The following is a 12,530-nucleotide window of genomic DNA, read 5'->3' as shown; positions in this document are numbered from 1 at the left end:
AAACTAATGGAAGATAAGGGTTATTTTAGTAGGTTTGTTTGTACAGATCCGTTTTGGTGTCTACTCCCAGTCTGCAGTGATAAGAATGTCTTCCTGGTATAGAAAGGGCACCTTTCTCAAAGGAAATTTTATGACTTTCCTTCAGGTAGAAAGGGGGAGGTCAGAGAGTCTTTCCGGCATCTGCTCTTTCTCAGATGGCTTCAGCTCAAAATAATATGCCAGAGTGGTGTATTTTGAGGTGACGTGTTTTGAATGGGGTGAATCCATTCAGCTATTGGTGGACATTTGGGTTGTTTCCAGTTTTTTGCTACTATGAATAAAGCTGTGGTGAATATTCATTTACAAATGCTTATGTGGACATGTTTTCATTTCTTTTGGGTAATTACCTAGGAGCTAGATTGCTGAGTCATTGCAAGTGCATTTTCAGTTTTGTCAGGAACTGTCAAACTGTTTTCCACAGTGGATTATTTGTTTTTCGGGTGTGTAGTTTGGTGAATTCTTTATAGATTTTGGATACTAGCCCTTTGTCCAATATGTCATTTGTAAATATCTTTTCCCATTCCGTTGGTTGCCTTTTAGTTTTGCTGATTGTTTCCTTTGCTGTGCAGAAGTTTTATTTGGATGAGGTCCCAAAAGTTAATTTGTTTCCCTTGCCTCTGGAGACATGTCTAGAAAGAAGTTGGTGCAGCTGAGGTCAAAGAGGTTTTTGCCTGCTTTCTCCTTGAGGATTTTGATGGCTTCCTGTCTTACGTTTAGGTCTTGCATCCATTTTGAGTTTCTTTTTTGTGTATGGTGTAAGAAAGTGGTCCAGGTTCATATGGTGTATGAAAGTGGTCCAGGTTCATCCAGCATGTCGCTGTCCTGTTTTCCCAGCACCACATGCTGAAGAGACTGTCTTTATTCCATTGACTATTCTTTCCTGCTTTGTCAAAGATTAGTTGGCCATACGTTTGTGGGTCCATTTCTGGGTTCTATTCTGTTCCATTGATCTGAGTGTCTGTTTTTATGCCAGTACTGTACTGTCTTGATGATTACAGCTTTGTAATACATCTTGAAGTCCTGAATTGTGATGTCTCCTGCTTTGGTTTTCTTTTTCAGGATTGCTTTGGCTAGTCAGGGTCTTTTCTGGTTCCATATAAATTTTTGGATTGTTTGTCCCAGCTCTGTGAAGAATGCTGATGTTATTTTGATAGATATTGCATTGAATATGTAGATTGCTTTGGGTAGTGTTAACATTTTAACAGTATTTGTTCTTCCTATCCAGGAGCATGGAATATTTTTCCATTTTTTTGTGTCTTCTTCAATTTCTTTATAAGCTTTCTATAGTTTTCAGTGTATAGATTTTTCACCTCTTTGGTTAGATTTATTCTTAGGTATCTTATGTTTTTTGGTACAATTGTAAATGGGATTATTTCCTTGATTTCTCTTTCTGTTGCTTCATTTTTGGTGTATCCATCTCTCTCCCTTTTAAAGACAGAGACCTTTTTTTTTTTTTTTAATACCAGAAAGACAAGATAAATAATACCCAGGATCTTTTCATCTGTATGTTAGCCATTCATATGTATTTTTCTTATGAAGAATGGAAATATTTTGTCTTTGTAGTGACAAAACCGTTTTCCTCTACCCTCCTTGGTTCTCTGACTGAGGCCTTGCATATTAGACTGACAAAATACAGATTTGTTAGAGAAAAAGACAGAGCTTACTAACACATCTAATGTGCATATATGAGGGAGAAATTCTATGATGTGTACCCCAAAGGGGTAGCTACAACTTGGGCTTATGCAGTGTCTAACAAAGATTAAATAAATTTTTAGAGAAGGCTTGAGAATCCCAAGGATGGCAAACTGTGGGAAAGTAAATATATGGAGGAATCTAATGAAAATAAGGTGTAGGCTTGTTATATAGATTCAATCTCTGAGCTCATAAGAATTTCTAGCAATGCACAGTCTAAGCCTGCATTTAGACAAGTGGTAGGCAGACAGAGGTTTCTCGGTTGTCTTTAGTTCAAAACAATCCTTGCACCACAGTGACATATTTTAGGGTGACATATTCTGATTTCCTACACCTATTATTTTTGAAGGACAAGAAATGCTCTCAATTAAATTATGAAAAAAGAAATTAAAGCACTGCTTTTATTCTGGTTAGTTGGAAGAACCAGAAAACAGGACTCCAAGTTTTTTTTTTTAATGTTTATTAATGTTTGAGACAGAGAGAGAGTGAACGGGGGAGGGGCAGAGAGAGAGGAGGACAGAAGATCCAAAGCAAACTCTGCACTGACAGTGGTGAGCCCAATGGGGGGCTCAAAAACTGTGAGATCTTGACCTGAGCTGAAGTTGCATGCTCAACTGACTGAGTCACCCAGGTGCTCCAGGACTCCCAAGTTTTGAGCAATGGTTATTTTTTCTGATTTCTCAATTTATTTAGCCAAGTTATATAGTTAACTTATATTTATGTATTCATTGCATAAACTGCTTTTGTTGAAAATTATAACTAAATTTGAACTTTTTTAGAAAACCTAATATATGTGTTTTGTTCATAGGCAAAAAAAAAATTGATTTTTTTCCTGCTGTGGTTATGAGTTTTCCTACAATTAGAGATTTTTAAATGTATAATAAAATAGTACACTAGAAGAGATATAGTTTTTTATTTCTAGGAGTGGTATTTTTTAGACTTGAGACAAAGATCAGTGATGATTTCCCTTGTAAATGAAATTACATTTGATCCTTGAACAACTTGGGGTTTAGTGGTGCCAACCCTCAGCTCAGCTGAAACTCTGCAGTTAACTTTCTTTTTTTTTTTTAATATATATGTTTTAATGTTTATTTATTTTTGAGAGATGGAATGCGAGCAGGGGAGGGACATAGAGAGAGGGAGACACAGAATCTGAAGCAGGCTCCAGGCTCTGAGCTGTCAGTGCAAAGCCCAATGTGGGGGTTGAACTAACGAACTGTGAGATCATGACCTGAGCTAAAGTCAGATGGTCAACTGACTGAGCCACCCAGGTGCACCTGCATTAAACTTCCGACTTTCCAAAAACTGAACTACTAATAGCTGATTATTTAATAATAACATAAATAGTTAACACATATTTTGTATGCTATATGTGTTGTATACTGTATTCTTACAGTACAATATGCTTGAGAACAGACAATGTCATTAAGAAAATCATAAGGAAAGGAAAAACACATTTACAGTACTGTACTGTATTTATCCAAAAAATAATCCTCATATAAGTGGAACTGCACAGTTCAAACCCATGTTTTTCATAGATCAACTGTAAATAATTAGTAGTATAATGGTTGACATCTTAGGGTTATTTTGTAAACAGATAATTGGATAGTTCTAAAAAGACTAGGCAAGTACTTTAGCAAGAATGGTATACAATGTGGGTTAGATGAAGTTCTCTGTTTAGCTGTTCTCTATTCTTTATTTTTACTGTGAAATGTAATACACCTGCCAAAAAGGTGAATAAAAGGTGAATAATTTAATAAGTTACTTATTATAATTTAAAAATCTTTTATAAGTCAAATATACTTAAGTTTAACCACCATTCAGGGACAAAAGAGAAAACTACCCCAGAAGTTCTCTTGTGCCTGTGCAGTTATAATTCCTTTCCTCTCCTTTAGTTTTAAAATTTTTTTTATTTATTTAAAGTTTATTTATTTATTTTGAAGGGGGAGCAGGGGCAGAGAGAGAAGGATAGAGAGAATCCCAAGCAGGTTCTGCACTGTCAGGGTGGAGCCCCCTGCCAAGCTCCAACCCACCGGGGCATCATGACCTGAGCCAGAATCAAGAGTCAGACACTCAACTGACTGGGCCAGGCATCCCTGACAGGTTCCTTTTAAAAGAGAGGAAAGGAGGGTCACCTGGGTACCTCAATTGGTTAAGTGTCCAACTCTTGATTTCAGCTTAGGTTATGGTTCCAGGGACATGGGATCCAACCCTGCATCAGACTCTGTGCTGAGTGTGGAGCCTGCTTAAGATTCTCTCTCTCCCTCTGCCACCTTTCCTGAGCTCACTCACACATGCTCTCTCTCTCTTAAAAGAAAAAAGAAAAGAAAAAAGAAGAACCTGTCTCCTGACTTCTTTTTTCCTTCCTTCCTCCCTCCCTCCCTCCCTCCCTCCCTTCCTCCCTCCCTTCCTCCCTTCCTTCCTTCCTTCCTTCCTTCCTTCCTTTTGTATAGTATTTCTACCTAAGTGTGGTTTCCAAAATACAAAGTTTAGGTCTTGTGTGGTTTGAATGTTGTTCATTACCCTTAAGTTTCTATTTTAGTATCTATAGAAATCTTAGAGCATTTGAATGTAGAAATTAAACATTTTTCACCTAAAAAAATTTATTTTTACATTTATTTATTTTTGAGAGACAGAGAGAGACAGAGCACAAGTGGGGGAGGGGCAGAGAGAGAGAGAGGGAGACACAGAATCTGAAGCAGGCTGCAGGCTCTGAGCCATCAGCACAGAGCCCGACGCGGGGCTTGAACTCATGAACCTTGAGATCAGAAGTCAGATGCTCAACCGACTGAGCCACCCAGGTGCCCCGTAAACATTTTTTACTTTAATATTATGGGGAAAAAAGATTGCTGACTTGTGCTTTAGCATGTGACTAGTCAGCCAAATTACAGTAAAGCCAAATATATATATGTGAAATTTTTCCCAAAGAATCCAAATTGTCTTTTTCATTTAGAGTCACATTTTTAGAACAATCAGTAAAATCGGCAATGGTTTGCTATTTTCTAACACAAATTTTTAATTGGTCTGGGTGAACAGAAAAATGGCTTTTTCCAGCATTGGATATTTTCATATTTAAAATTATTACAATTACCATTGGGATAATAATTTTTCAAATAATTTATCAAATTACTAATTTTCAGTATTTTTCCTATTACACCAAAAGTATACCTTATATATCCTTAAGATTTTGTAAGTATTTTTATTTTATTATTTGGAATTTTAGACTGTACATTTGTAAAATCTTTTACATGAAATAGTCTAATTTCTTAAATGTAAAAAACATATATTTATGAGTCAACTGGTAGTTTTTGGCTAGGTAAACCTGAATTATTTACTATTCTTTTTTATTTTTATTTTTTTTAGAGAGAGGGTACAAGTGAGCAAAGGGCAGAGAGAGGGAGAATCCCAGCAGGGTCACACACACACACACACACACACACACAGAGAGAGAGAGAGAGAGAGAGAGAGAGAGAGAGAGAGAGAGGGAGGGGCAGAAAGAGAGTCACCCAAAGCAGGGCTTGTGTTTTATTTTTTTATTTTTTATTTTTTTTTACCCGAAGTGGGGCTTGTGCTCACCCTAAGCAGGACTCCAGCTGACCCGAAGCAGGCCTCATGCTCACCCAAAGTGAGGATCCAGCTCACCGGAAGAGGGGCTTGAGCTCATCCAAAGTGGGGCTGGAGCTCACCCTGTGCAGCACTCGAACTCATCAACCATGAGATCATGACCTGAGCTGAAGTCAGATGCTTAACCATCTGAGCCACCCAGGCTCTGTTGACCATTCTTTAAAAAAATTAATTAGTTGACCTTTCTTTTCATATGAATAGTACTTGCTTTGTATAGAAAACAGAAATAAAGACAAGTGGAAAAAAAAAAAAAAACACAGAGGTAGTAAACCACCCTTAAAATTTAAAGTAGAAGATTTTGAGAGACTAATAAGTAACATTTCATTAAGTGGATTAATCCTGGCTTACTTAACTATTCTGTAGTTTCTGGGTAGAAACAGGTGACTTTTAGTTTGCTGCTTTTATAAATGATACCATCATGAATATCTTTGTGCATAAAACTTCTCCCTGTATTTCATACATTTCTTGGTTTAGGTTTCCAAACATGGGATTATTTTGTCAAGAGCACAACAAACATTCATATATATTCTTCTTCTAGATTCACCAGTTGTTATGCCTTCTTTCAGTCTCTGTATACGTGTATGTAAGTGTGTATCAGATATACACATGTAGATAGGAATATAATACACATTTTTCCCAGAACCATTTGAAAGTAAATTGCAGACATCATGGAGTTTCACCTCTAAATACTTCAACCTGCATTTTCGAAGAACAAGGGAGATTCTTTTATCCCATGCTGTAATATTTTATGAAGAAAATTAACAGTAGTCTCATTTTATCAACGAATATGAAGTCTAGAATCATCAGAATTCCTAAATATCTCCAAAATGTTTTTTATTTTATTACTTTTTACAATTTAGTGGAGCACCTGGGTGGCTCAGTTGGTTAAATGTCGGACTTTGGCTCAGGTCATGAACTCAGGGTTCGTGAGTTTGAGCCCTGTGTTGGGCTGTGTGCTAATAGCTTGAAGCCTGGAGCCTGCTTAGGATTCTGTGTCTCCCTCTCTCTCTGTTCCTCCCTCACTCGCACTCTGTCTCTCTCTCGAAAATAAGTAAACATTAAAAAAATTTTAAATTAGGATCAAATTGAAGTTTATGCATCATGTATTTTGGTTATTAAGTCTCAGTAGGCTCTTAATCTTACAATACCCCTGTCTGTGCCTTTTATTAAAAATCACGTCATTACTTTTTTGAGGAGTTTAGGCCAGTTGTCTTGTATAATGTCATGTGTTCTAGATTTTTATGATTTGTCTCGGTTTGTTCTCATGGATTAGGTTCACATTACATTTTTGGCAAGAATACTTAATAGCTGATGTCATTTGCTTACTGCATCATATCAGAGGATACATAGTGTCTGCTCCCTGTGTTGGTGGTTCTACATCTGATCATTTGGTTAAGATTGCTCTATTATGAAGGTGCCTTTCTCTTCTGTAGTTAATAATCGCTTGTGAACTTAATTATCTTGTTTGCTTTGGGCTGACGCTAAGGCTGAGCATTGCTGGAAAAAAAAATCACAAAACAGCGTCTATTTGTGGCATTATAAATTCATGACTATTAATCTCACTGGATTTCTGTACTGCAAGATAATCCTGTGTTTCTCTAGTCAGCTTGTGTTCCCCCTCTCCACAATGATGATTTGAGATCTTTCTCTTCTCAAGCCTTTGTTCCTTTATCTTTTGTATCATTTTGAAAAGGTGATCTTGATTTCTTCTACTTCCCAGAAGAAGGAAAGGGGTGCCTCTTCTTCCATCATAAACTAGCACAATGGAGTAGTTAAGAGTGCTGGCAATAGAGTTGAGAGTGAATGGTTTTGGATCCCACTTTGACTACTCACTCATTTCAGTTTGGGTTTAAATCATTCTATCTTGGTCTTAATTACAGAAGAATTACCATTGTACCTCATAGAGTAGTTTAAATAAGGTAAATCATTGTAAAATCATTAGCATAGTGCCTGGTATATAGTACATGTGCAATAGATATTAGCTCTTATTGTACCATTTCTTAAAAAATTTACTGTGTGAATTATACTGTCTTCTGTTTCTTCAACCTCTCCTATTCTGTTCACCTCTTCCTTAGGCACTTAAACTTAACACAGATTTTCCATTTACTCATCCCGTTGTATTCTGGTTTCTGCTCCCACCATTCCACTAAACTGCCCCCGATAAAGTCACCGTTCCATCTCTAAATTCATTTTTATTACCCTTACCCTTAGTGCTTCCATTTCATTCTTCATAAGAGATCAATAGTGCAGCTGTGAGCTCATCATTCTCTTGTAAAAACTAGGGGGTTTCAATTGTTTTTGACATAAAATCTCAAATCATTAATATAGTTCATTGGTCCTGCCTAACTACCCATACTGATCTTGTACACATGTCCTCTTCAGGCTAAGCACTTGAGCCCGCTAAGTCCTTTGATTTTCTTCAACAAGCTTTACTCACACCAGAGCATTTGCATTTTGTCCCCACTTTTGGACCACTCTTTATTTTCCACCTGTTTCTTTGGATAGTGTCTGGTTTCAGCTCAAAAGTCATATTCTCAGTAAAACCTTCCTTGATCTAGTTCAGAAGAAGTGCAGCATCTGTACTTTAACTTCATATCACTTATTACAATTATAATTAAATAATGAATTGGGTAATTCTCTGGAATGTGAGCCCCATGAAGGCAGGCACTATAACCATCATGTTCATCGATGTATCTCCAGATTCTGCTAGTACAGTTGTTTTGCTAGGAGGTATTTGATAAGTACTTGTTGAATGAAGAATGAATTACTATTATTTAGTCATAGAAATGTCACTTATCTCTGTATTATTTATTTGAAGTTTCTGCGTATTTTATGGAGGTTCCCCTGAAGACTTGTACCGCCTTTTTCCAGATGGTCTGAAAGTATAGCCTTAAGTGGCTGCTGCATACAAGTGATATCTTTGAAATTGATTTTATCTTAATTTCTTAAAAAAAAAAAATGTTTATTTTTGAGAGAGAGAGTGTGAGTGGAGGAGGGGCAGAAAGAGAGGGGGACAGAAGCTCTGAAGCAGGCTCTGGGCTGACAGCAGTGAGCCAGATATGGGGCTCGAACTCATGAACCGTTAAGATCATGACCTGAGCTGAAGTTGGACACTTAACTGACTGAGCCACCCAGGTGCCCCTCTTTAATTTTTTTAATTTAATGTATTTTTAATTTTTTTTATATGTTTATTTTTGAGAGAGAGGGGAGAGAGAGTGCATGTGTGTGGGAGAGGCAGATTGAGAGAGAGAGAGAGAGAGGGGAACAGAGGATCTGAAGTGGGCTCTATGCTGACAGCAGAGAGCCTAGTATGGGTTTGAACTCATTAACTGTAAGATCATGACCTGAGCTGAAGTTAGCCCCTTAACTGACTGAGCCACCCAGGTGCCCCTTTAATTTTTAAAAAAAAAAATTTTTTTTTTCAACGTTTATTTATTTTTGGGACAGAGAGAGACAGAGCATGAATGGGGGAGGGGCAGAGAGAGAGGGAGACACAGAATCGGAAACAGGCTCCAGGCTCTGAGCCATCAGCCCAGAGCCCGACGCGGGGCTCGAACTCACGACTGGACCGCGAGATCGTGACCTGGCTGAAGTCGGAGGCTTAACCGACTGCGCCACCCAGGCGCCCCCCCTTTAATTTTTTTTAAAGTAAGCTCTGGCTCAGTGTGGGGCTTAAACTTAAGACCCCCCCCCCCCGGCCAAATCAGGAGTTGCATGCTTTACCAACTAAGCCAGCCAGGCACCCAAGATCAGTTTTATCTTTAAAATATTTGAACACTTTGCTTTGTGTTTCCTAATATTCTGTTTTTATTTTTTTTATTTATTTATTTTTTCAACGTTTATTTATTTTTGGGACAGAGAGAGACAGAGCATGAACGGGGGAGGGGCAGAGAGAGAGGGAGACACAGAATCGGAAACAGGCTCCAGGCTCTGAGCCATCAGCCCAGAGCCCGACGAGGGGCTCGAACTCACGGACCGCGAGATCGTGACCTGGCTGAAGTCGGATGCTTAACCGACTGCGCCACCCAGGCGCCCCTGTTTTTAAAAATATTTTATTTTTAAGTAATCTCTATACCCAATGTGGGGCTCAAACTCATAACCACTCGATCAAGAGTTGCATGTTCTACCTATTGAGCCAGCCAGATGCCCCTGTTTCTTAAGTCTTAGACTTATTTATTTATTTAAAAGTTTATAAATTTATTTTGAGAGAAAGAGAGCACATGCATGCACATGCAAGCTGGGAGTGCAGAGGGAGAGAGTGAATCGCAAGTAGGCTCTGCACTGTCAGTGTGGAGCAGGACTAGGGCTTAGACTCACAGACTGAGATAATGGCCTGAGGCTAAATTGAGTTGAATGCTTATCAACTGAGCTACCCAGGCACCGTTTTACTTTTGTTAAACAATCCCTTGGGGTGCCTGGGTGGCTTGGTCAGTTAGGCTTTGGACTTAGGCTCAGGTCATGAGCTCACATTTGTGGATTTAAACCCCCCTGTCAGGCTCTGTGCTGACAGCTCAGAGCCTGGAGCTTGCTTCGGATTCTGTGTCTCTCTCTCTGTCTCTCCCCTTCCCCGCTTGTGCTCTGTCTCTCTCTCTCTCTCTCTCTCCCCCTCTATCTCTCAAAAATAAAATAAGCATTAAAAAAAAAAAATCCCTAAAACTGGTTACAGGACAGCTTTATAGATAAAATAGAACAGACACTCTTCTGATCAAACATTTCCAATTCTTTAAGACATTTCTCATTTGATACTGTCTCAAGTCCACTTGGGAGCCTATCCAGACTACTGCAAGAACTGTTCTCTGGTTCCAGAACTGAACACAGCTCTTCAAGTATTACCAGCAAAAGATTTATTGAATAAGTAATGACCAAAATGTAATGAGACAAAAAGCTGGAGCTGCTTGCATTTATCAGTTTTACTTATTAAAAGGGTATAGGTACAGTAAAAATAAATGTTTTAAATTGACCTATTTGTAGAAACGAGGTAAAATTAAGTCTATATCTTAAGACTATGAAGACTTAAGACTATGTAGCTTTAGTAAGGCTGTAGATGATACACGTTTCACCTGTAGTTTTAATAATGCTTTCCAAATTAACAAATGCTAAAACGAAATACATTTACATTGCAGAAAGTGGTTGCCTTTGTGATGAGATATGCAGATGTGTACAATTGTTTTACTAAAAGTGTAAATAGGTGCAGATGGGTTACCAGGAATCTCAACAGCTATACGTGTGTGTGGCCATAGTTATAGTATACTAGACAGAATTCTGAAGAAAATTCCAATATAAGTGAAATAGGCTTTACTTTTTAATATACATTTGAGAATGGTTAAGCAAATATTTTACTTATTTACTGCTCTAGTTAATTGCTTCAAGAACTGAAATTAAGAATTCCTGGAGGTTTTCTTTTGGTATAGTTTGTGATTAATCATGTATTATACACTGTTTAGTACTTTATGTGTTAATTATTTATGTGTGTAACAGGCAACTCAAAGTTGTGTTGACGAATGTCCTATGGACGGATTTAGGACGAAAATTCAGAAAGATCCTACCTAGAAACGATGCTAATTTGTGTGATGCCAACAAGGTGCAATCAGACTCATTGCCTTCGACATCTGTTGACAGCCTAGAGACATGTCAAAAATTAGAACCTCTTCACCAAAGCCTTAATTTATCTAAAAGGTATGTTGTTCAGTATTGATTTTGTTCAACTTACCGCATTTGAAGTAGTAAAACTCCAATAATCTTAAAATCGTTAAGATTGTTGGAAATGATTTTTAAGAAAATCTGCATATACAGGTGTGCCCCACTCTAAAGCAAATCATAAAGCTGACAGTCTCAATTTACAAAGTTAATGGTATTTTTGCATTTCATTAAGTTGACATAGAATTATTTTTAAAACCAATTATCATTATATTTAACTTATAATTTGATTCACATACACATATTTTTATAGATTCATTTATGATATAAAATGAAGATACTTATATATATAGGTAGGTAAGGCCTAGATTAAATAACTTACGAAAGATATGTTAAAGATGGAGAAAATAAAGGTATATATATTTATCTATTTATGCCTTGATAGAGTTGACAGAATTAATAGTTCATTTTTTATTTTCTGCATCTTTAACATACCTATTAAATAGTGTTTAATATAGTCCTTACCACTTTTGACTTTGATTTTTCTTGTATTTTACATGCATTTTTAAATAAGTGAGGTGATATTAAAATAATACCCCTAGATTTTTAATAGTAAATATGCAGTTTAATTTTATAAATAAGACCAGTTTTGTTTTATATTATTTAAAGGAATTGTGTATGGAATTTGGGGCTAAATACTGGGAATTAGCTCTGGGAATTTGTTATCTGTGACATAATATTTTTAATGTGTTTCTACTTACAGTTTTAACCCTTAATGTTTTAATGGAAATACTTTGCTTTTAATTAGAAAAATTTGTCATTAGCTAGGTAGTGCTTTGGTTATATGGTCTGTAATATATAAGTGCTTTAAGCCAAGTCCAAAAAAAAACTGATAAATTTTTAAAAAATGTTTTATTTATTTTTGGGAGAGAGAGAGATAGAGATAGAGAGCGTGAGCTAGAGAGGGGCAGAGAGAGATGGAGACATAGAATCCTAAGCAGGCTCCAGGCTCTGAGCTGTCAGCACAGAGCCCAAAATGAGACTTGAACTCGTGAGCCACGAGATCATGAGCTGGGCCGAAGTCGAATGCTCAACTGACCGGGCCACCTAGGCTCCCCAAAACTGATAACTTTCAGCACAATTATTTAAAAAATAAAAGTAGAATTCTGTCAAGACATCTGGATATAGTATTACATGTTAATTTTAAAGGAGGATACCTCTTTTAAAAAAGGCAAAAACAAAGTTAAGTAGAAGAATTTCCTTATGTGTTCATGAAATTAAAATATAGTATGAAGTTAAAAATCTCAATAAGATTCTAATTTGGTTTTTATAGTATGTGTCTGTGTTGTTTTCCTTTCTGTCATTACCAGCTAATGGAGACCTTTTCTCTCATCTCCAGGGGTCCTAAATTGAACTGTTCCAAAGTGAATGCATTATCTTTCTTCTCAGACTTATTCCTATTTCTGTATCCCCTCCCTGTCTGAATATATGACGACTCTTTCTTTCTCACCCTTTATATTCAGTCTTTTTTCATGTGT

General features: G+C 37.0%; 1 protein-coding gene across 9 annotated transcripts in view; it reads left to right on the top strand.

Moving 5' to 3' along the window:
* The window catches only part of SENP7 (SUMO specific peptidase 7), a 164,171-nt gene that overhangs the window by 63,434 nt on the left and 88,207 nt on the right, over window positions 1-12,530 (top strand). For 5 of the 9 annotated variants that reach the window (XM_045501862.1, XM_045501861.1, XM_045501858.1 and 2 more), the window contains one exon: window positions 10,834-11,031. The exons of the other annotated variants lie outside the window; for them this stretch is intronic. In XM_045501862.1, the coding sequence (XP_045357818.1) occupies window positions 10,834-11,031 (198 nt within the window). The remainder of the gene's footprint in view (window positions 1-10,833; window positions 11,032-12,530) is intronic. 9 annotated transcript variants of the gene reach the window in all.

This window comes from Leopardus geoffroyi, chromosome C2, assembly GCF_018350155.1.
Source record: "Leopardus geoffroyi isolate Oge1 chromosome C2, O.geoffroyi_Oge1_pat1.0, whole genome shotgun sequence".
In the NCBI taxonomy this organism is placed as follows: Eukaryota; Metazoa; Chordata; class Mammalia; order Carnivora; family Felidae; genus Leopardus; species Leopardus geoffroyi.
Note: the sequence above shows the minus strand (reverse complement) of the source record. Positions and strands in the feature narration are given on the sequence as shown.